Here is a 25,209-nt window from a genome sequence, read left to right as displayed (position 1 = left end):
AGTACCAGGTGACAAAGCTGACTGCCGGCTGGACCTCGTCATCTGTGTACCTCTCTCCCAGAGGAAGAGTGTTTTCCTTCCTTAGATACTCAGCTTCGGCCCAGATAGATTCCTCCTGGGCTTGTCAAAACCTTCCAGAACACAGTACTGCAAACAGGGCTTACTTTGGCAGCTTGTTAGGATAATTGAAATGTGGGTGGAAGCTCATTAAGCTCCACTTCATCAACATTCTTCCTTCCAGGCCCGGGGAAGCTGTGAGTTCTGTCACATCCCATTAGCACCGTGTCTGGGTGGTTTCTACACCTTTCCAGGCAAATCAAACACACGGGGTCCACATTCAAGGGAAAAATGCATTTATTCCCGCAGAGAGGGGTGTGTTTATGGAAATTTAAAGATGGATACATCTGGCTGGGCTCGATGATGAGAAAGAGAGTGAGAATACCTAAAAAAAAATGCTTGGGAGGGGTAAGGAATGCACTTTGCTATTGTGTATGTATTAAAAAGCTGCCATCTGAAGTCTTCTCTGGACATCCCCAAGTCCCCTTCTAGTCTCATCTCCTGCTGGCCCCCTACAAAACCCTATTTTATGGAAAGGATTTTAGAACCAAAAATATGTTTGTTCACATCCTGACTGGGCCCCTTCAGTAACATTAACAGTGATGTTAACTTTTCCTGAGTATATTTTCTTTGCCAGGCTCTGTGCTTAGAGTTTTATACAAATAATCTCATTTAATCCTGGACAGGAAGCTCCCTGAGGTCAGAGATGATGCCCATTTTGTTCCCTCCAGTATATATCAAGCATGTAACACAATTCTTGACATTAGATGTCCAGTACACGTTTAGCAAACAAATGAATGAAGGACAGTCTTGTGGGCTAGCAATAATTACCCCTGTCTCTAAAAGACAAAGAGATGGAGGATCCAGAACTAACCCAAGCTCCCGTAACTAGTAAAAGAGGTGGGAGAGGCCTAAGGCAGGAAGGCTATATTTTCCAGGGTTGCTTTCCTGACAATGACATGAAGCAGAGAGGATAAACACATCAGAAATTACCTGGTACACAATAAGAGCACAAAGGTTAGGTTTCTGATGTTTGTTGTTTGTTTATTTTTGTATCTTTGTTTTCTATGAAAGTGGATGTGAAGAGAGGGGTGGTAGAGACCCAGAGGGGGCCTTGTGGCTCCACAGAACCAACACAACCTGGGTTCAGATCTTGACCCCCACTGCATAATGACCACATCATTTGGTTGATGCCATGTAAAATTCAGGTAGTCCAGTGTCCTGCATGATATTCCTGAAGCTGTGACGAGAACTCCCAGGAACATGGGGGCATGAAATTCAACACACTCATCATTAAATGCTTCCCACCAACAAACACCATATGCTCGCGCAAATCAATCAACAATTAGTTTTTTTTTTAAAAAGGAACAACATGAAACCTGCATTATACAATTGTTTTCAAGATGCAATTAAGATAATGTTCAACGATGCCTAGCACCTGGTAAGTGCTTAATAATAATAGCAAATAATAAGTAATGCTTACTGAGCACATACCATATGCCAGGGCTTTAAACGCATCATCTCGTTTAATGTTCTTATCAAATCGATGAGGTAGATACTGTTAATTGTCCCATTTTAGAGTTGAGCAAACGGAGGGACAAAGAGGTCAAATAACTTGTCCAAGGTTAAACATCTAGTAAGAGGGCTAGTTTGTCTTTGGACTGGACACATTCTCTGGAGGAGGGGTGGGAGGGCAGAGCCCAGAGTCACTCAGAGCTGGCACCAAACCCCAGTCTTTTGTAAGCCTGAGCTTGGGTGGTTTCTGGCTTGAGGAGTCTCTGGCATTCCCGGCATTTGTAAGAAGCTACTGTTGTGGTCCACTGATTAGGAGGGGTCTGAACCCCCTTGAAAGGGATACTATAATGATCTTCAGTGCAGAGGAAATGTTACTTCACCAGCATTATCCTTAAAGGGGCATTGTGTTCTAGCAACTGCAAGAAGAAAATCTCCGAGGAGGATTATTTCAAATAACTGCTCTGATCAATTAAATCTGGGATTGGCTAGGTTTCATCACACTAGTCAACCCTGTTCTGTTGGCTATAACTGGTTGGAAATCCTTATTTGAGAAGGATTTCGGCAAAGATTAATGTGTTTGATTAGTAATGTCTGCTGTGGGCAAGGGCAGGAGGATATAGGTATGTATGCCATATATTACTGACCCTGCATCATTTATATGCCTTGAAAGGGTACCCTAGGAGGGCAATCACACTTCCCTTTGTCAAAGTTTCAAGGGGTGTACGTCGTGGGTGCAATTACATATTTACACAAAGAAGTGCCGCTGTGTCATTTGAGTAGTCATTTTATGAGTTTTATTCAGACTTGTCATTGAAGCTCCATGACATGACCAAGTCTTCCTCTAGATCTTTTTCTTTTATTCTCATATTGGGTAGAAATTATTTCCAGTATCTAGAAAAGGAAACAAAGTTTCAGAGAGGTGAATGAGCTTACTCAAAGCTGTACAGCACCAAGGGCAGTTTTTGTTTTTTTTTTTAATATTTTATTTATTTGTCAGAGAGAGAGCGAGCACAAGTAAGGGGAGCGGCAGGCAGAGGGAGAAGCAGGCTCCCCGCTGAGCAGGGAGCCCGATGCAGGACTTGATCCCAGGACCCTGGGATCATGACCTGAGCCGAAGGCAGACGCTTAACTGACTGAGCCACCCAGGCGCCCCACCAAGTGCAGTTTTGACACCCAAGCAGGGAACTGATAAGTTATACGTTGATTGATCAGCTAGTAAGTGGCAAAACCATTTAGGCTGTAGGTTTTAGGCTTTGAGACTCATGCTTCTTCTTTGGCATGACAGATGCCTCTGATGGGGGCCTGGGGCTGTGCTCAGATGTCATGGTAAACACAGAAATAAGTAGCAAACTCGATGCTTAAGGAACTGCACAGTCTTACAATCTCTCTCTCCTCCCTTCCAACCCTCAGAGACAATTCCAAATCTTCTGGAAAGAGAAAGAAAGGGTCACTGCATTTTATTTGGCTACAAAGCACTAAATGGCAAATTGCCTTTCCATTTTAAATTGCTGGCACCATCAGATTCGCTATGAATACAAGTGCATCTTCTGGGGGTAATAGCCATTTTTATGCTGCTAATCTAGAAAAAGGAAATACGGCTCAGAGAGCAGGCTGATGATAAGTTGGGTAACAGTCCCGAGGCTGATGTGGTCTGGAGAAAACCATGAGGCTCTCTAGGCCTGTTTTCTCCATCAGAAATTATATTCCATCTGTGTCTTGGTAACCACAGCAGGGAAGAGTGAAAAAAACCTAATAAGGAGTCTCCCAGCAAACTTGAAGTTTCTGTGCCAAAACATAATAATGAGAACTCTGCACGAGAAAGTCCCTTTGTGTTAGCAATACGTCCCCTCAATTTGTTCAGTGCCCAAAGCTCTTTCAAAGACCTGCTTCTCACGTGATCGTCCCAATGAACCTGCAGGTTGGTGAGATGGTGGGCGGAGGGGCCCAGAGTCATGCAGGCCCAAAGGGGGGCAGAACCAAGTCTCCAGTACACAGCAAGCTGGGGGCTCGGTTGCAGCAGTGCATTACTGAGAAGGAAAGCTTGGGTTAGGAGCCCCTCCCAACAAAGTGAATGTTTGTTGAATGAATGCAAGCACTTGAGTAAGATGGTGGGTGAATGAGCCCTTGGAAGCCTTTCTGAGGGCAATTTTGCTGAGCCTTTGCGATGCCTTAAAAATATAAATTCCCTCTGGCACCATTCATTCCCCTTCTTAAGAATTTATCCCAAGGAAATAATCAGATAAGATGAAGATGTGATATGCAGACATATATCAATATTATCTATAGGAGCTGGAAAAGGGCATATGACCTAAATATCCAGCTGTAGGACATTGGTTTAAATAAATAAATCGATAAATATATAATTGATGACATGCCTGTGTTCTGGGCTTTAAAACTGTGATGAATATCTTCTTTTTTGATGAACAGAAGTAAGAGCGTGTACGGTGGCTTAGCTATAGTGATATTTATTGCAGCTTTAAAAGAGCAGAAAGAATGTAAAGTTAAATGTCCAACAACAAGGTTCTAGGTGTGCAGATACACTGGAATACTACAGAGTTTTTTTAAAGTAATGGTGCACATGGATATTTATGGACATGAAGAGAGGTTGACAATATAGAAGTTAGGTGGACAATTCAGGGCAAAGAGTAGGTACAGTATGATCTCTTTCTTACACTCTATATATCTGTAAGGGTATATGTGAAAATGTTAATAGGGGTTATCTTCGGATGATAGTGGTACACTTTAAAGCAATAATAGTTAAAGGTGCTTATGATATGATAATAATTCTCATCATCATGCTCTGACTATGAGCTCTGTGTGTGTGGCCTTGCGAAGCTCACAGAACTGACCTATTCTGAACACAGCACAGGTATTCCTGCAAGAAGGGGATAAGGACCCCAAGCACGGGGCTGGCCTAGAAGGATGAGGCAGAAGGGACAGGGAGGTGCCGAACTTTAACGCACACCCACTCTGTGCCAGGCATGACATCACCATCATCATTGATCATTTGATGATCATACATCAGTGATGATCATACATCTTCACATTGAATTTTGCGCTGATTATTCAGAGTAAATTTTACCTCCCACTCACCTCTGTAAAAATTGAAGCTCAGAGAGGTTGAATAACTTCTCCGAGATCACCCAGCTTGCAAATAGAGCCTGCCTGGCTCCAGCATACACTTACTCTCCACCTTGCTCTATTGCTCAAAATAGTTAATAGTTACTTCTCCTGAGCAACAAGGCCATGGCCAAACCCACTGACCAGCAGAGGCCGTAAGAGTTTTGTAGGGCCTGTTTCTCATTAAGTTCAGTCTTGCTGTACAGTGAAGAGGAGGAAGAGTCTGGGGTGAGACCTCAGCATGCTCGTGCCGAGCCCAGCTTCTATCCTCTGGGACAGGGGTGCATTAGCAGCTCTCGAGTCCTTGTCTTTGACTTTGCCAATGGACCCACGGCAGTCACACCAACTTTGCATAACTGTGAAAATGGACCTTACCTCTCCGCCTCATTGCGTCCCCTTGGAGTAATCACTTTACCTCTTGAAGTCTCCATCTCTTTACCTGTAAAGTGGAGTTATAATAGGGGTCATATAATAGGCTCGTCATTATAGGGGTTTTCACGAGTTCAGAAATAATATTTGCAAAACAACTGGCACAGAGTAGGCGACATGATTTACATTTTGTTCTTTCACTCATCCTAGAACTATGGGGGTGATAAAACTCGGAATATACACCTTCGTGAAACTAGCAGCATAGGCTAGGCGGACACGCATGCGCTTTGGAGCCCCAAGGAGAAGCACTCCAGACCTTCTTCGCCAAATTGAAGTCAGTTCCACCTTAAAATGTCCCTCTGCGAACGTTTGCAGAGATGGTATTTAATTGATCATAACATCCTCAGACTCTCAGGCAGGCTCTTTCCTCCTCTTGCTCATCACTGCTGATTACTTGAGATATTTTATGTAAACAGAAAATGGTTCCTGCATAATTAGACCCATCCACCCTCCCGCTTCCCCCCCACCCCCACCCCCACCCCCACCCCCATTTGCTCTGCTTCTAGCTTCCTGGGGCTGCCCAGCCACCTCTGAGGCTCATCAGTTGAAGGTCTATAGGAGCTGCTGAGCTCTGAGGATCCCAAGAGACACTCACTGGAGGGCCTGTCACCTGGGGCCACGGAGGCTGCTAATAAAGAGGCAGAACTCTGCACCCTTTGTTTCTCCCTCTTGGTTGCGTCCGGAGCAGTCACCATGCCATTGCTTCCTGGGCTCACATGCCACCTGTTGCACCCATCAGGAGAGACTGTCTTTGCAAACATAGCTGTCCTGTGTCCCCCTCCTCTGACTTTCTGTGAGGTGACTGCAAAGGGTTCATCTGAAATGAACGGATCTCAGTTTGTGGATTCCATCTAGGTGATGCGTTCTTTCCATAGTAGCTTCCTTGGGTGTACACAATATTAGAATTCCTTGTTTCCATCTTGGTCTCCCTGGCCCCCACCACCCTGCTAGACTGTTCCGTAGACCTCATGGTGTCACTGAGGACAGGGAGTAGACTGTACTGTCTCCTTCCTCTCCAGGGCTTGGTACAATTCTGGGGATTACCAGGTGCTCCGTTTGGGGACTTGCAGGAGTTAGGTCGAGAACGTGTGGTCCACAGAGGTAAGTGAGGTTGGATTGTTGAAAGGTTTGGGCTTCATCTTGAAGCTCCTGAGGAGTTTTTCTGGTTTTTTGTTTTTGTTTTTGTTTGTTTTTAGAGAGGGAGGTGTGGGGAAAGGGCAGGGAGACGGAGAGACGGAATCTTAAGCAGGCTCCAGTCAGACACTGGGCTTGGACACACTTAACTCACTGAGCCACTGAGATACCCCTTAAAGGCCCTGAGTAGTTTTAGGGGGGAGGGGTGGATACCCAAACTTGTATTTTAGGAAGATGGCGCTGGCTGCCGGGTGGAGAGTGGACAAATGGAGACATGAGGACAAGGAGGTTGTTACAGTGATCCCAGAGACTGCACCTGGATGGGGCGGTGGTCCAGGTACAAGCATCTCCTCTAAGCTTGGCAGCCTCTTGTGCTTATTCCAGGCAGATGCTGTTCGATCCACCTGTGTTCCCTAGACTTACCCCTTAGACTGTGCAGTTTCTGTGCGCTCTGATGACTTCCTGGGTCTCTCAGCCTCAGGGTGTCCTCTGGCTATGGCAGTGTGCTGGGTATCCCTCAGAGGAGGCAGGAAAAGGCAGAGGAGAGACACCTCAAGCCGTGAGGAACAGGAAGAGATGGACAAATACCCCAGCTCCCATGCCCCTCAGTGAGACAGTTGGCAGCATATTGTGCCTGCCTCCTAGAAGTCCCCAGCAGGACCGAGCCCCGACAGCCCACAGTAGGAACCAGCTCTTTCATGCGCTCCATATTGGCTGTCTTCCCTTCGCTGTCTCCTGTTCCCCCCCGCCCCCTGCCTTTCTCACCTCCTGGGATCACTCCCAAATCAACTCCTTGTACCCACATTCTCATCTCAGGGTCTCTTTTTAGAAGAACCCGAAATAAGACAATGGTATTTTATAAGGAATGGGTAAATATCGATATGCATTCATTTATTCAGTCAGTCAGTCACGCTTTACTGTGGTACCTATATCTTAACATCTGTGATTCCTCTAAGAAGAGTACATAGCTCTCTGGGACCCTAAGACCTTCTTGAACTTTCTCAGGTACAGCATCTCATCATTAACGCCACTGTCGTGAACAGACCCCAAATGCCAGGATGAGGCCCGGAAATGCCCCTGGTTTTAAATTTCGAAAGTCAAGGTGCACAGGATTTGGAGGAAATAAATACCCACTCCAGGAGGCCCCGTGGAGAAGCCAGGGGAGAGCAGGAGTGAGGACCTGCTGGAGGTGCCACCCTGTGTGCTTCCTTTGCTTGGGAGGATGTAGGTGAATGGTCTAAAGGGAGTGAACTTTATGGGGAGTTGATACTACTTCCCTTTCTTTCTTAGAAAGTATCCTAGCCTTAAAAAAAAAAATGACTTCAGTTGCCCCAATGTTAGTGGCAAAGGGATGCTCTGTAGTTCAAGTTTATTGGGGAAATTTGTAGGGCTTGGCTAAGAAAATGTCAGCCAGCCAGCCAGAGTAACCCGTGGTTCAAGGAGGGATGATTTTGCTCCCAGGGGACATTTGGCAATGTCTGGGGACATTTTTTTGAGGTCACAACCAGATGGAGGCGCTGTTGGCATCTAGCAGGGAGAGGCCAGGGACGCTGCTAATGCACGGGACAGGCTCCAAAACAAAGGATTATCCGGTACCAAATGTCAATAGTGAGAGATCCGACTTTAGAGAAACCTCTGCATCTCAGCCTCTAGTTTTCCATACAGGCCTGGGGAGGGAAGGACCCTCACAGCGACCAAAGCTTATTGTAAAAGGAAATGTGATACCATGGCCATAAATTAAAACAAAAAACAAAAAACAGAGTCACCTGTCATGATTAGAAGGTAATCACAATATGAATCCAATGAAAGTCATCAAATATTTGAACACTGGGGAGCTGAGCAGGCTGGGAATCAGAGAGCCTTGGGAGAGTCCCATTGCCATTCTGGGCTTCCATTTGCTCAGCTATAAAATGGGGTTTGGCCAGAATAGTGTTTCCTGAAAAGTGGTAAGGAGAAAACATTTTATGCAGAGGAGAGAATTTGCAGTTATACACAGAGGCAGTATTAAATAACAATGAATTGCTTGAAATTAATCCCTTTTTTCAATTTCCTTTCATCCCATCTAAACACAACAAGGAAAAAAATCTCCGCTTTGGTGCTCACATGTCTTTAGCATCTTTCAGACACTTGCTAATTTCTCCTTTCATGAAAGACAGAGGAGTAGGACTTCGGTCAAGTTACAATACTCAGAATTTATTAACATTCTATAATTTCATTGTATTTATTTTATGCTTACCTTTATTCATGTAAAGTGGTGCTGGTTTTCCATTTATAGAGGTTTATAGAAGTTTCCTTTTCAGATACATTTATTTAAGTTCTATGAGCAAATCAATTTAAAAATAGTAAAATAAAAATGAATAGATGGTATGCAAAAATGGAAAAGATTATAAAATTAGCAGATTTTGTCATCCAAGGAAGTCAGGCTGTCCTTCTAGGGATAACCTTAAAATTGCTCTATTTTTTAATTTCAAAGTTAATAATTTGCAAATAAAATGCAAACACCTGTGCTTTAAATATTATCTTAAAATTGCATAGGACTCTTGAAGTGAGCCAGATGCTATCCCTGAATGCTTTTAGCTATATTAGCCACCCATCCCTCACTGGACTCAGTCACAGTCTTTTTTGTGGGGAGTATTTTTTTCTATACCTAACACCGTATTTGACACACAGTAGATGCTTAATAGGTGCCTGTTAGGAAAAATGAATGCAACTCAGAAATCGAAAAGGAAGCTTTTGGTTACTAAGGACAGAAAATTCACCTCAATCTGGTTTAACAAAAAAAGAGAAGTGTTCAGGAGTAAGGTGGGCTGTGGCATGTTTTGGTCCAGAGGTTCAGGATGTGATCTGAACTATGACTTCATTTCTCCATAATTTTCTCAGATCTGCCATCCTTTGTGTCCTTGTCCTCAGAAAGGCTTGCCTCATTACAGCAAAATTAGCAGTTGCAGAACCAGATCTCATACCTACACAACAGAAATCCAGGGGAAGAGAGCATCTTTCCCCCAGTATTCCAAGGAAATGTTTTGAGATTCATTCCAATTGGCCAGTTGGACCATTTTGGGTCACATATCAACCCTGGAATCAATTTCTGAGGCCAGAGGGATGGAATTCACTGATTGGCTTCTCTTAGGTCACATATCCCATGCCTATAGCCAGGAAAGGTGTCATCCTCCCCAGAGAATTAAGGGCTGTGGAAAGAAGTGGGAGGAAGAGACAGATGCTGGGACAGCCTGGCCACATGATGGATGTTCACTCCATCCATGAATGGCAGAATACACCGATAGAGAGTACACTGGTTCATGAACTGTTTGTTATTTGCCATGACAAGATAAACACAGAAATCAAGGGTGAGCATTTAGAAACTTACAGAGCAATTTAACATTTTTTACAACATCCAAATGTGTGATAGTAGAGTCATCTTATTGAACAGAGTATAGACCGCAAGTGTTCTTTTTTTTTAAGATTTTATTTATTTATTTGACAGAGAGAGAATGAGAGACAGAGAGCACATGAGAGTGGGGAGGGTCAGAGGGAGAAGCAGACTCCCTGCCGAGCAGGGAGCCCGATGCAGGACTTGATCCAGGGACTCCAGGATCATGACCTGAGCCGAAGGCAGTCGCTTAACCAACTGAGCCACCCAGGCGCCCCTAGACCGCAAGTTTTGGCTTACGAAGGATTAGGAAAACTAATTAACCTTTCAGGATAACCTGAGAAGCATTGGTTTAGAAACTGTGCCTTGTGGGTTGACCACCTCTGTTAGCAGGTTGCAAAGTCTGAGCTGAAATTCCTAAGACTCATGTAATACTAATGGGTATAGGACATTGGGAAATTTGGGGTTGAATGAGCCTGATGCCAAGATGTTATGAGCATTCTGACTCATCTGGAGCTGTTTCCAGACACCAATAGGTAGGTCTTGTGGGTCACAAGATGCCAAAGACCTATAGGAAGAAAACATCAAGGAATTGAGAATGATTGGTAATGAAGTCTGGATTTTCAGGCTAGCTCCCTTTGTCTCTTCTGACAATGTCCTGACTACTTATTATGGGTTGCTATAGTGATAGGAGAGGTAAAGGGGATTGTGCAAGGTGGAATTGCAGATTAAGCTTGACAAAACTTGGTTTAACTTTCCTCGTGGGAGTTTAGATTTAAACATCTTGTCACCTGCTGCCATGATACCATAGGCTTTCCTGAGGACAGTAAAGCTCCCGAAAGTTCTGCTAGCAGGGTTTCCTTTGTCCTCATTCCTCAAAGAGCAAGACCTGGTAAGGACAGGTCTTGGTTCTGCTAAAATGAATTATTTCCTTGGGGCTAATATTCCAAAGAATGTTCCTTGGGTTGAGCCCAAAGCCATTGGTGGGGTTGGCCCACCATTATAGAAGGAGACAAAGAGCTACTTCTGAAACCAAGGGTAACTGGAGAATGACAATCCCCACAATCTTGAGTTCCAGCCAGAGAGATTCTTCCCATGTGCAAAGGCAACGTGTCAAAAAGGGCTTCCTCTTTCCAGATGAAGTGGTCTGATGTCAGGTATTTCCTTGAAAATCTTCTGGAGAGTGGACTATAGATGAAACAAAGTTGGTCAGATATGATGGATACATGGGATTTTTGATATTCTTCTTTTATGTATCTTTGAAATTTCCATAATAAAAAGTTAGAAAAGTTAGAAAATCTAACTTTTCACTAATATAAACAATACAGGAATTAATATTAGTCACTCAACAAGTAATTGTTGAGAATCAACTATGCACCAGGCCCTTTGGTGCTGATTGGGTGATACCCCCATACCGCCAACACACACACCCAGAAGATGGGACCGATTCCTATCTGGTCACCTTTTATAAAGTCCACTGGTTGAAAAATCCTGTGAACAAGAAAAAATTCCAATTGGCTTTCTAGTTTTTTTTAACTGATAAATACGTTACATGACATTACATGTCAGGACATATAATGATTGGCCAACATTTCAGAAAAATCTCTAACATGAATCATACAAAGTTAACACACAGAAATCAGAACAGAGATGACAGAGGAACAGAAAACTAAAGTAAAGTGAAAAGAAAAGAAATACATAATATCCTTTTTGAGTTCAGGGAAGCTATTACATCCATGAAACAAGAAAAGGATACTCTCAAAAGGGACAGTAAGAATTAAGAATGAGTTATTAAAATAATTTAAAAGAACATGGATGTCTTGTGATAAATCACTGAGGGTACATCTTTGTTTTGTGCACTTTTCAATATGTATATTATATTTTACAACTTGAAAAGATTAAAAATAGGATAAAACAAATTATACTGCTAAAAAAAAAAAATCAATACAGAGGGTGTGAGGAAAAGTTGAAAAAATCTACCATAAGGTGGACCAAAAGATGGAGAGTTGGAAATTAGAAAGGAATAAGTAGGGACATCAGAGATTTGGTGTAAGAGGTTCAAAAGGTAAATAAAAGAAGTTCTAGAAAGAGAATATTTTAAAAATGGAGGGAGTAAAATCATTAAATAAACAGTACAAGAAAATGCCCAAGAACCACAGGATATGAGATTTCAGATTAAGAGGGTCTTTTGAGTGATCTACATCAGGAAAGGGAAAATATATCCGCTCTAAGGCATACCACCGTGCTGTTTTAAAACAGAAGGAATAAAAGGAATATCATAAAAGCATCCAGAGGGGAAAAAAATTAAAGTACAGGTTACATGAAAGAATCTGAATGGCATCAGTCAGCTAACAGTAATATTGGAAGATGGAAATAAATGCATCAGTGCCTTAAAATATTATATATATACAAATATATATATATATATATAATGGGTTTCATCATGACAGAATTAAATTCTCATTGTTCATAATAGAACTATAATAAACCCAATAAATAGCAGTATTGGTATGTTACTTAAAATATGGAGATAAGTACCAGAAAAGACAGCCCAGAGTATTGAAGGTCCTTGCCTTGCTGGAGCGGGACACGGGAGAGATGGTGTATGAGGAAGTATAGGGAACCTCTGAAAGTTTGTCATCAATTTTATAATAAAACCGGACTTTATGTACATGCATTATTTTTGTTAAAGTAAAAATCCGTTTAATTTTTAAATATCCCCTCTAGCTGCTGTGGGGACCACGGGTTGCGGGGAGGGAAATAGAGGCAGGGCAACCAACCATCATCCAACCACTTGAACCATCCCTTTGAGTCTTTCGCTTTGCCAATAAAAACATATAATTGCTTTAGTTGTTGTTGTTATTGTTATTGTACTTTGTGGCTTTGTCACTCAACCAGGAGGTGAATTTGTTCATCTGCTTTATGAACGGGCTTGGTCCTTTGCTGCCTTGGTCAAATCTGGGATCCTGCCATTACTGAGTTTTCTTCCCTGTTACTTTTCCCTTGCATTCAGCAAAGATCCCTGCAATGTGAACAGAAGGAATTGAAATTCCAGTCGTGTCTCTCCTCAGTTCGGTCTGATTTTCAGAAATTGCAGTAAATCAGTGGCACTGAAAATTGGCCTATTTTTTTTTTCTGGGGGTGTTGGTTTGGCTTGATGAGAAAGCAAAAACAAATGGAGTTTATAAATGTAACTAATCAGGAAGTTAAAGAGAGGTTAAATCTAATGGATTAATCAAGTTTTTCTGGGAAGTGGGAAGGAAAGGTGGGAGGGCGGGGGGAAGAGAACGATGGGGCAGGGTTTTGTCCAGACTGATTGAATAAGCCCTTCACTGGATTCAGCTCTTTGAGTGTCTTGGGTTTCTCTCTCTCTCTCTCTCTCTCCATCCTTTCTTATTGGAGAATGGAGAGGCACCCAATGGTAGTGGTCTGGCGTGCTGAGTGCAGAGAACAGAGTACCACCTGCTAGGAGACTCAGCTCTGATTTCTGATTCTGCTGCTTACCAGTTGTGTGACCTTAGAGATATCCCGCCACTTTTTGAGCTCGTATTACACTTACTGTAAAATGGGGTGAGTAGTGTCATTTTCCAACATTGTCAGGCTTGTAAAGGCCAAGAGAGGTAATTCAGTAGAATGTGAGAGCTGGAGATGGAGGAGGGGGGCCGGCCAACACTCACAAGGGTCTTGGGCAGGGACGAGCGTGTCCTGGGTCTAGAGAGCAAAGGGGTAAGTGGTATGAGAGGGAACCAGTGGTTGGAGCTGGAAAATGACAAATCAGTGTAGATGACATGAAGGATTTCACCCTTGAGAGCTGGGAGAAGACCGTGAACTACTTCGAGGATGGCAAGGAAGTTAGAGGCCATCAGATTTGTTTTGAGATGATTCGTTCCACATGTCCTTTCTATCCTCGTGGCTCTCAAATCTTTAGCTCCAGTTCAAGCCTTTTCCCTCAGTTTCATGCTTGTGTTTCCAGCTATCATACAGCTCTCATGGTTATTCCCCAGGCACTGAAACTCAGCATGTCCCAAACCGAACTCTTTATTTTCCTCCCCAAATTGGACTCTTCTCCATCCCCCTCCACCTCCCGGTGTCTCTTTGTCAGTGGAACCTGTGGCAGAAACCGCTAGTTGCCTCCCAATACCCATTCTCCCTTCTTCCTTAGTAACAGAATCTTGAGCAATATGCCTAGCAACTCACTAATTACTACATTTCTCTGCCTCCCCCACAGGTAGATGTGGCCACATGATTCTATTCTATGGTGAAGGACAAGTGGAAATTCTGCTTCCAGGAAAGCTCTTTAAGCGGGCTCTGTTTTGCACTTCCACTTGTTCTTCTTCATATACTCTGAAACACAGGTGTGATGGCTGGAGCTCCTGCAGCCATTTTGGACCCTGAGGATAGAACTAATGTGATAGGATGGTGGAACAGGTAGAAAGAACCAAGTTCTCTAAATATTGCAGAGCTGCCCAAAAGCCTTGGACTGTCTATCCCCAGATGTCTTTCACCTGACAAAGATTCTTCTTTCTTAGTTAAGCCACTATAATTTTGGGTTTTCTGTGACTTGCAGCTGAACCTGATCCTAAGTGGTAGCCAGAACCCTGGGATTTCTTCCCTACATCTAATCTTATACCAGGTCCTAACTTTTGGCTCTCTCCCCAATCCATCCCCTTTTCTTCTTGTCTGAGCCACATCATATCTTACCAGGATGACTGTGACAGCTTCTTCACTGATTCCCTGTTTTAACCTCTCCTCACCGACATCCATGCCCAGAGAATTTCCACTTTTTTAATTTTTAATTTAATTTTATTTATTTATTTTTTAAAGATTTTATTTATTTATTTGACAGAGAGAGAGAGCAGGAACACAAGCAGGGGGAGTGGGAGAGGGAGAAGCAGGCTTCCCGCCGAGCAGGGAGCCCGATGCAGGGCTTGATCCCAAGACCCTGAGATCATGACCTGAGCTGAAGGCAGACGCTTAACGACTGAGCCACCCAGGTGCCCCGAATTTCCATTTTTTTTAAAGTAATCTTTCTAAAACCCAAATATGACTTCTTGGGAATCATGGAATTATGGACACTTAATATAGAGAGCTTAAAGTGCCCTTAGAGGTCATTTACTCTAGATTTCTTACTTGTTGGTTTGGCTTGATGAAAAAGGAAGAGCAAATCAAGTTTTCCATGGGCCTTCTGCAATAAAATATATACTATTCCATATATAAAGAGTAGAAGAGCATTCCTCTGGAGAAAACCCAGAATTTTCAGCAGCTTCTCACAGATGTTCACCAAAAGTTAAAAATCTCCAGTAAGTCTAACTGCCTTATTGTAGGTGGGGACACTGAGGTCTACAGAGATTAAGTGACATATCCAAGGTCACAGAGAGATTCAGTGGCAGAGCTGGAACACGGCCTTATGCTCTCTTCTTCAGACAAGCCTGCCAGTTGGCAGTCAGTGTAGATGTGGGGTCTTCATATTTCTCTCCTCAAGGATTGGGTGTCCATTTTCACGAAGAATACTCAGATTGGACTCACATCAGTAAGGGCTGGGTTGTAGTTAGTACCCATGAATAGAAGAAGTCTCAAAGAGTTATTAATTACATACATTTCTGTTTACAGGAGAATAATACTGTTAGTCCCATTAAGCACCATTATCGATGTGTGATCTAATAATTTCAACATAATGAAGCTAATATATTTCAGAGGAATGGGAGGAAATATTCCACAACTGCTGCAAATTGGATTATTCTGGGCGAAGAAGTCCTTGAGGCAGTGACAACAACTGTTCTGATTTTTGTCACATCTAATTGGTACAGTGCTTTACAGTTTACAGACCATTTTCACATGCCTTATTATCCTATTTTGTTCTTCCAGAAATTTGGGGAGGGAGTAAGGCAGAGAAAACAGTGCTCTAGTTGCGAATATTGTGGTTGCAAGCAACAGAAAATTCAACCTATACTAGCTTAAGGAAGAAAGAAATCGGGGAGGGGGCTGGGAAGACTGTTGGCTCACATAACTGAAGTGCCCTGGGATATTCTGATTCAAGAATGGTTTGATCCAGAGCTTCATGCTGTCATTAAGGCTCTGGCTTTGTTTCTGGATCGTTCTCTCTGCTGCCTCGTTGGCTTCTTTCTCAGGTTGATTCATTGCGGCCTCCAATTCTTATATCCTCACATGGCAATGCCCCAAAGGGACACAGAGGAGGTCTACTGATGTCTCCTGTAGGGCAGAGCACTTCTCTATCCCCCAAACCTCAGAAAACCTGTCCCCATGTCTTATTGGTCAGAGGCCTATCCTTGAACCAATCACAGTGGAAGACATAATATGCACTCATTGGCTTAAGCCAATCACAGCTCACCATAGAGCAGAGGGTGGGATCAATCCCACTGACAACAGCGAAACTGAAGATAGCGGGGGTGGAGTGACTCACAAAAAATGTGAATGTTCTGATGGAAAAGGGAGAAGTGGTCTGGAGAAATAACCCAAAGTATCCACTACACAGTAGCTCAGAGAAGTTAAGAGGTACATCCAAAGTCACACAGACTCCGGCTTTGGGGACTAAAATATAATTTCAGGGCTTCTGTCTCAAATCTAATGCTATAAATGCCAGGCTTCTCTCTAAGAAACCTGGAGAATTATCCAACCACCCTTCATACTTAATCTACTAGCTCTGTTCTTTAAAAAACACTGGAAAACTCCTGCCCATCGTTCTGAGCCAGGAACTTCCTGTCCATGCCCGTTCAATACAGACAGCCCAAACTTCAGATAATAAAGGAAATGATCGTGTACTTGGCATTATCTTGAGTGCGTAGGAATCCCAGTGTTGTTACAGGAAATAGCTGTATGGAAGCAAGTTTCAGCTATTTTGTTCGAGGCCCTGCACACACCCTTCTAAGTCAAGTTGACTCAGTTTAGGGTGTGCAAGTGAATTCTTGTGTCACAAATCAAATCACTGTGACTACCACTTCCCCACCCTGGCCACGCTGCCTTTTCCAGGATTCCATTTCATTTCCATAAAAATCGTTTCTGCCTCCAGCGCCTGGAACTGGCTAACAATACATCTAGCTGCCTATGAGGTAGGTCATATTAGCATTTCTATTTTATAAACAAGGGCACTCTGACCCAGGGAGCTAAAGTAGCCCCTCCAAAGTCACTGCATTAAGCAAAACCCAGTTTTTCCCTGCTGTGTCTTTCCTTTACTACTCACACAGAACAACACTTCACCTCAGACACTTGGGGTCACCAAACATGTGGAGGGTTTCCCCCACACCAAGCCGTTCTCCACGACACCGGCTGGGTGTCCTGTGATTTAACCCAATTCTGACATGATCTACCTGGAGATAGTATCAGATCCCACAGGTTAAGGGCTCAGTCCCCCAAGACTGCCCCCCACCCCACTTCAGATGCCAGCTGTAAATAGTAGGTCCCCAGGTTACCCGCAACTTCTGTCAGACTTGGCTACAGATCAAAGATTCCCATGACCTCAGGTTCTATTAATTTGCTGGAGTGGCTCACAGAACTTGGGGAAACACTTATGTTTACGGCTTGTTAGAGGATATGATAAAGGATACCAATAACAGTCAGATGAACAGGTACACAGGGTGAGGTCTGGGAGGATCCTAAACACAGGAGCTTCTGTTCCTGTGGGGTTGAGGTGCATCACCCCAGTCAGTATGTGATGTGTTCGCCAACCTGGAAGCTCCCCAAACCCCATGCTATTGGGATTTTTATGGAGGCTTCTTCTCATTGGCATGATTAATCATTAACTCCATTTCCTAGATCCTCTCCCTTTGCTAGACAATGGGAGGTTGGGGTCAAAAATTCTAAGCCTCTAAACATGGCTTGATCTTTCTGGGGACCAGCCCCCATCCAGGAGCCCATCCAGAGTCATCTTATTAGAGCAAAAGATGTTCCTCATGCTCTTAGCACTTAAAAAATTACAAGGGTTTTAGGATCCTTGTGTCAGGAACCAGGGGCAGTGGCCAATATATATATTTTCTATGATCTCATAGCCACGCAACTACTGGATGTTGAAGGCGAGATTTAAGTTCACGTGCATGGCTCTCACATGCCCTGCTCACCAGGTGCTCAGGGCAGGGACGTGTCTTGGTCTCATGTGGAAGCACACACAGTTGATTGCACAATTCTTTCCTGCCCGGCTTTGACATCAGAACTCCCTTTCCTGTTGCCCATCACTCATATCCAGGAATAAAAACTGCTTGAAAGGCTTGTCCAACAATGCAGCCTTAACAGGCCACCTATTCAGGACACAGAAAGTACAGGCAGGAAACACCTGCCCTGGAAATACTGGAGCTTCTGTTGACTGAAACGTGTGAACAGAAAAGCTGTCCTTGGGTCCAGGGACATTCTGAGCTGAGACTGGTGTTATCAGCCATATCCTGCAGAGCTGGAAGTGGGAGAACCCGGGTGGTGAGATGCATCTTCCAGGCCAACTGGGACCCTCTTGGTCATAGTGACAGTCAGTCACTGACAAATATTGTTCCGTGAAGGGGTTTGGAGGAGCCCAGGGTGTTCTGCCAAATGGGTAATTGGATTCCCATTGAACGGAGCAGTGATGGCTTGGCTCACCCCATTTTGAGCCAAGGGTGGTGGTCACTGGCTAAACCATGCAGAAAAGTCAAACCTGCAAGGCATTTTTACCCCTGTGTGTGTGTGTGTGTGTGCACTGAATCATATCATGGAAAGACTGCTCATTTCATGTAAGAATTTCTCACAAGATTCTCCAAAACCTTGACTATCCCCTGGGGTACTTTGAATAGAATTTCGGTTAGAAAATCAATTTGGGTTGAGTCACCTACAGACTGTCAGTAGTATGCATACTGGGTGGACTTCCCCCTTCTGTCCCTCATCTTTCCTCTCCCTGTCTCACTTCCTCCCTTCCTTTTATTTAACAAACTTTAGTTGAGCACCAGTTGTGGGCCAGATACTGTGCTGGGTATTAGGCAGTTGGAGATAAAGAAGACAGTCTTCACTGGGTGGGGATGGGTGGGCATCTACTGCCATGGTTTTCAAGCAGGACTGATCCCCCACCCCCCACACTGGGGAAAGTCCGGAGGCCTCTTTGGCCCTCCCAACTGGGGAGGGGGCGCTACTGACCTCTAGTGGGTGGAGGCCAGGGATGCTGCTCACCATCCTGCAATGCCCAGGACAGTCCCCCACACGAACAATCATCTGGCCTAAAATGTCAGTGGTGCTGAAGTTGAGAAATTGGATCTATGATCCAGAAGAAAGAATTGGACTGCATTGTGTTCAGCCCTGGCTCTGAATGTTGCTGGCAGAAGGCCTTGAGGGAGTCCCTTGACTTCTTTGAGTCTGTTTCCCATCTGTCAAAGGGGATGAAAATGGAATGACTGAAGGGAGTTTGGGTATGAATCATGCCCTTTGTTACCTAGTGCCCAAGAAACAATAGCCACTTGGCTTCTCTAAGCCCAGGCTTTCATGGACTAAAAGCTACCAGTGGGCCCTGGTGAAAGTGAACTCTCCAGATCTCATTTATTCCAAGAGGGTGCCCAAGGGACTGCCATGCTCTTTTCCCTTCCTGGCCTCACTGCAACCTGTAGTTATACACGGATTTGTATACCTCATGGTTTAATTCCCCTGCCTTCCAGTAGACCATAAACTCTATGAGAGCAGGGACTGTGTCTCTGTTCTTCCTTCCTGTATTCACAGCACCCAGCAGCATCTGGCCATAGGGTATGTATTCAGTAATGGAGCCAGACTGCCTCAGTTGAAATCCTGGCTTCTCCATTCATTAGCTGTGTGACCTTGGGCAAGTTATTGAACCTTTCTGTGCCTTATTTTCCTCCTCTGTAAAGTGGGACTAGTATCTCCCACCAAGGGTGTGGAGAGGGTTAAATAAGCAACTATTAACCAGTCGAGGGCCTCGCACCTGGTTAGTGCTTATGAGGGTTCATGATGACCACCATTACTTAGTGATTGTCCTAAATGTTAAGTAATAACGTGGCTCTGTTCCGCTATATGGCGACACAGCGCACAGGCACAGGCCTGCCTCTGCCTTCTGGGAGCATTTGTTTTTGTGAATCATTTGGAGAAAGATCTGAGTTTGTAGAGAGGCCGGCAGCTCACCTAAGCAGAAAAGTAGAAGCCAAAGTGATTTCTTGCTGGAGGCTCACAGGGGCCCCCTGGGTCACCAAACAGCCTTTCTCTCTCGCCTGGAAGAAATGAAAATTGATTTGAAGCTTGTCCCATCTGAAAAGGTCTGTTGGTAGCCGGCACTGGTGCATATTGTCAAGGATGCTTTGGGTTTCTGGCCCAGGGAGGAAGTGATTCACGACGATTCGCTTTCCCAGGGAGCGAGGCTGACCCAGCGGAGACACAAAATGAGGTCCCAGGGGCCTGCTGGGCTGGCTGCCTCCCTGAGTAGCAGCAAGAGAGGAAAATTGAAGGGCTGCTAGGAACTAATAAACGAGGAGAGGAGACCCATTGAGAACAAGTTCAGGGGCTGAGGGGAGCTGGGAATACTGTGCAGAGAGGATAGGATCAGAGATGGCCCAGGACAGTGGGACAACAACAATGACATTGATAATAATACTTCCCACTGAGTGCCTACCATGTGCCCACATTCACGCCCCTGATGACCCTATGAGGCCGCCTAGCCCGCGTGTGTCAGGCCTCATCGCCCCGTGGATGATAAAATAGGTCACACTTTCTGTATTCATGCATACATCCTTTATACATCCAACAAACGTTTACTGGGCACCCAGCATATGGCAGGCACTGTTCTAGGTACTGGGGACCTAGCTGAAGAGCAGACAGACCAGAAGTCCACACTCTGCATTCTTGAAGGCTATGGGTCCACGGATGCTCACAAGTAAGTCCATCTACTTTATCAGACGAGGAGTGCTGGAAGAAAGAGAAAGCCTGCGATGGGGGTGGCCACGGTGGGGGTAGGATGAGCTTGCATTGTTAAGAAGTGTGGTCAGGAAAAGCCTCCCTTGGAAAGGTGACAGTTGAGCAAAGATCTGAAAAAGGCAATTATTTGGGTTTCTGTGGCAATTCCAATATTTGTGATTGGCGGCTTCCCCACACCACCACATGACTCTCAGACACCAGGAGCGTATCTGAGAATTCAACTTAATTCTGACACTGTCTACCAGGGGTAGCATCAGATCCCTCAGGCTAAAGGTTCAGTCCTACGAGACTACAAGGAAGAGATGCATAGGGCAAGGTATTGGGGAGAAGGTGTGGAGTTTCCATGCTCTTTCCAGGCACGCTACTCTCCCCAAATCTCCATGTGTTCCCCAACCCGGAAGTTCTCTGAACCCTCTCCTTTTGGATTTTTACGGAGGCCTCCCTACATAAGCATGATTGCTCCATGTGTTGGCCATTGGCGATTGATTCAAAGTTCAGCCCCTCTCTGCTTGCAGGAGGTCATGGGTGGGACTGAATTTTCTAACCCTTTAATCACATGGTTGGTTCTCCTGGCAACCAGCCTCCATCCTTAGGTGGGGGGAGAGATGCAAAAGCCACTTCATTAACATAACAAAAGCACCTGTATCACTCTCATTACTTAGGAAATTCCAAGGGTTTTAGGAGCTCTGTGCTAGAAATGATGGAAGATCAAATATATATTTCTTATTATAAATTACAATATCACAGGCAAAAGGTGAGCCATGTGCAAATTTTGGAGAAGAGAAGAATAGCAGGTGCAAAGGCCCTGTGGTATGTCTGAAGACTAGAAAGGAGCGTAGTGAATGGGGGAGAGTAATGGTAGGTGGGAGCAGAAAAGGCACAGGTGTTGGATCATGTGGGCCTCATGGCCATTGTAAAGACTCTGGTTTTTATTCTGAATGAAATGATCCACTGCAGAATCTGGAGCTGAGAAGTCATTCTATCTGACTTAGGTTTTAACAGATTTCTGTTTGTTTTAGGTTTTAACAGATCCTGTTAATACTAACAGCCAAGGTTCACTGAGCACTTGCCGTATTCCGGGAACTACGCTAAGGGCTTTAGGAATCATTACCTCAGTAAATTCTCAAAAACAAAGTGAAATACAAAGCCCAGATGGTAAGTGCTATTACTATTTTCTATTATTATTACCATTTTAGAGAAGATGAAATTTACTTAACTCAGAAAAGTTGAGTAAATAAAGTCCAGAGTCACAGAGGTCCTAGACGGGGGAGGCTGAACCCAGGTTTGCGGGCCCTCCCTTTTGTTATACTGACGGGATGCTGACCTTGGAGTCAACTAGGTTTGGGTCAGAGCTCCAGCCCTTCTTTTTTTTTTTAAGATTTTATTTATTTATTTGACAGAGAGAGACACAGCGAGAGAGGGAACACAAGCAGGGGGAGTGGGAGAGGGAGAAGCAGGCTTCCCGCTGAGCAGGGAGCCCGATGCAGGGCTCGATCCCGGGACCCTGGGATCATGACCTGAGCCGAAGGCAGATGCGTAACGACTGAGCCACCCAGGCGCCCCTCCAGCCCTTCTTTTACTCACTGTGTGACCTTCAGCAAGTCACTTATCCTTTCTGAGCCATATTCTCTCATCTGTGGAATAAGAGTCATAAGACATCTCGAGCTGGTGAGAGATGGAAGAAGAAAATATGGAAGGTGGCTGGCATTGTGTCTGTCAACAGTGGCCACTCCAAAATACTAGATCCTTCTCAACACTTAACAAAAATTGATTGAGAGAAGGAAGATTTCCCCTTCCCAGCATGCAGAGGGTTAACTTAGAACCTCAGGCTGTTAGCATTTCTCTAATCTTGGCACTAATTATGTACAGAAATCATTTGCTTCTGCCACGTATAATGAAAACGATTGTACAGAAATGGAATTTATCATGCTATGTGTTATGAGAGGTTTAGTTTTAAAAAAAAAAATACTACCTCCATTTCCCCCACTTTTCTTCATTTCCCCCTCTCCTTGCCAGATAATCAAATACAAAAGTTATATTAACCTCCCAACCACTTCAATTAAAATGCTCATCCAAAATTTGAAAACAATTAAAAAACCCATTATCTCAGATTTAACGTTCTCTGATTCCGTGTCTATTTTCTGCCACGGCATAAACGGCAGGTAACATCACAGTAGGTGCCTTCTAGAAAGCAATGTCTCATTCTCTGCCAGTCGGTCCCGCGGCTGCTCTCCCGGCACAGACCTTATTAAAAACCCACACGCCCTGGTGTACTTTGTCATGTCCAAATGCATCAAAATAATTGATTGTTTTAATGAGCCCTCCATCTGTCTTACTTTCTTCTGTCTTTCCCTACCCGGTAGTGGGTTTCAGAGAGAAGAAAGGATAGGCTCTACTCTTGGGAGGCCATGGGCTCAAAGACCGGAGGGTCTCTGACTTGGATCTGCCCCCCTCAAGGGGTTCCGCATTCTCTGATGAAATTAGAAATGTTTTCCCACAGAAGACCTCGCCAGGAAGTGTGTTAGGGACTGGCTGGTGGCTACAAAGAATACAAGAGCCATCATCGACCGAGCTTGAGAGAAACAAGACTCTTCAATCACCCCTTGTGACTTAAGTTTGGGTCAACAAACATGGATTGAGTGCCTGCTGTATACCAAGACACCATGCCAGACAGTGGAGATACGGTGTCCAAGATCTGGTAGAATCAATCAAAATACTCCTTGGATCAGACACATTCATACACTACTGGTGGGAATATAAATTTTTGCAACCTTCCTGGAGTGCAATGTAACAATGTCTATCAAAAGATTTAAGAGATGTGCATGCCCGTTCACCCAGCAATTAGACTTCTAATCATTTATGATAAGACGATAATCACTTACGTGTTTGAAGATTTAGCTACAGCTGTGTTCTTTGCAACGTTATTTGTAAAAGCAAAGGAAAATAAAACCTTGAAAAACCTAATTGTCAATGACAAGGAATTACATAAATTAATGATGGCATATCCTTCGAATAAAATCATTTAAAAGCATATCTGAGAAGAGTATGTATTGAATGGCAAAAAGTCTATGATATATTGTTAAGTGAAAGAAACCAAATAGGATAGTAGATAGTATGATCTCAGTTTTATGGGGGGGGAAAATATATATATATAGCACCACTCTGAGGAGATGAGAATGAGGATGAGGGTTATTTTTACATTCTTTTCTGAGCTTTTTCTGTTCTGATTTTTTTTTTCTGTTCAGAAAAGAAAAAGTTATTTCCAAAAGGGATACGTGTGAATTGCAGCCAGAAATGGAATGGAAACATCCGGGCACTGAAGCCGCTTTAGGAACTAGCTGGGTTCTCTTTGGGCAAGGCTTCTTTTCTCTGGGTTCCTTCCGCTTACCCACCGTGCTGCTTCCTCAAAGCCTCTTCCTGCTCCTGGTCCATCAAAGCCTCCCTCGCCAGAGATCCACCCCACTGCTTCAGTGCCAACGTCGGACTGTTTCGGTCTCTGGATATACCTTAGTCCGCACTTCCGGGAGAGAGACTGTGAGTGGCCAGGCTCATCTCTTTCTCACCAGGCTGTGGTCTGTGTCATCAGCAGTCTATAGAGTCAGGGGGAGTGGGTCTAATCAGGTGTGGTCCAATCAGCAGTGGGCCAAGATCAAGATTGCCCGGGGCCATCTCTTAATCAGGGCATGGGGAGAGGCATTTCCCTTTCTGAGGCTCTGTGGCTGGGCAGTCAGGATGATAGACATCCTCGGCACAACGGTGCAATTGAAGAATTTGAATAATTCAGAGCTCTCGTATCCACAGGGGACCAGATCCTGTGTCTCTGTACTCTGCTTTGATCAAATAAATTAAATCATTGTTGATCCTGATGATCTTGGGACTGACATCATAGCTCACACAGTTTGGGGGAGAGGGGGTGTCATGCAAGACAAAGAAACAAAAGGCACTCAGATCAGAACAGAAGAAGCAAGCGATCTTCATTTGTAGACAACGGGATCATCTATGTAGAAAATCCTATGGAATCTACAAAAAAGCTACTATACTAGTAAGTGAGTTTAGCAATGAATTATTAATAACAACAAAGAATTATCTGGCCCAACATGTCAATAGTATGAAGGTAGAGAAACTCTGTTCTAGAAGAATACATAAGAGGGAACTTTTGTGACCTTGGTTTAAGCAAAACATTCTTAGGCATAACATCAAAAGCACAATCTATAAAAAAAAACAAATGAACAAATGAGACTTCATCAAAATTAAAATCTTCTGCTCTTAGTCTGATGGGGCTGCTATAACAAAATATTACAGACCGGGTGGCTTATAAACAACAAATTTATTTCTCACAGTTTTGGAGGCTGGAAGTCCAAGATCAAGGTGCCAACAGATTCAGTGTCTGGTGAAGACCCACTTCCTGGGTCATAGACTATACTTTCTCGTTGTGTCCTCCCATCGTGAGAGGGGAGAGGGAGCTCTCTGGGCTCTCTTATATAAGGGCACAAATCCCGTTCAGCAGGGCTCTGTTCTCCTGACTTCATCACCTCCCAAAGGCCCCACATTCTAATACCATCACCTTGGTGCTTAGGATTTCAACATATGAATTTTAAGGGGACATAAAAGTTCAGTTCATTGTACATTCTTCGAAGGCACTGTTACAAGAATGAAAAGACAAGCCACAGACTGGAAGACAATATTTGCAAATCATGTAT

The 25,209-nt window shown here is 44.1% G+C and overlaps 1 protein-coding gene and 1 long non-coding RNA gene across 5 annotated transcripts in view; one reads left to right on the top strand and one right to left on the bottom strand.

Moving 5' to 3' along the window:
• The window catches only part of LOC135362572 (uncharacterized), a 41,651-nt gene extending 17,922 nt beyond the window's left edge, over nt 1–23,729 (top strand). Inside the window, exons 3-4 of the long non-coding RNA XR_010407428.1 lie at nt 21,529–21,664; nt 22,873–23,729. This is a non-coding gene — a long non-coding RNA (uncharacterized LOC135362572). The remainder of the gene's footprint in view (nt 1–21,528; nt 21,665–22,872) is intronic.
• HSPB8 (heat shock protein family B (small) member 8) overlaps nt 9,737–25,209 on the bottom strand; it is a 67,928-nt gene continuing 52,455 nt past the window's right edge. Inside the window, exons 3-4 of one of the 4 annotated variants that reach the window (XM_054510495.2) lie at nt 22,094–22,174; nt 9,737–10,813 (exon numbers count right to left, since the gene is read on the bottom strand). In XM_054510495.2, coding sequence (XP_054366470.1) covers nt 10,564–10,813; nt 22,094–22,174 — 331 coding nt within the window. In that variant the 3' untranslated portion in view covers nt 9,737–10,563. Of the gene's footprint in view, nt 10,814–19,769; nt 19,810–20,463; nt 20,501–22,093; nt 22,175–25,209 lie in introns of those variants that run through there. The other 3 variants (XM_054510496.2, XM_054510497.2, XM_045887533.3) reach the window with 3 other exon arrangements.

Source organism: Mirounga angustirostris, unplaced genomic scaffold, assembly GCF_029215605.1.
Source record: "Mirounga angustirostris isolate CCGP_5_RB_7025 unplaced genomic scaffold, mMirAng1.0.hap1 SCAF_14, whole genome shotgun sequence".
Lineage (NCBI taxonomy): Eukaryota > Metazoa > Chordata > Mammalia > Carnivora > Phocidae > Mirounga > Mirounga angustirostris.
This window is presented reverse-complemented; position numbering and strand designations above follow the sequence as displayed.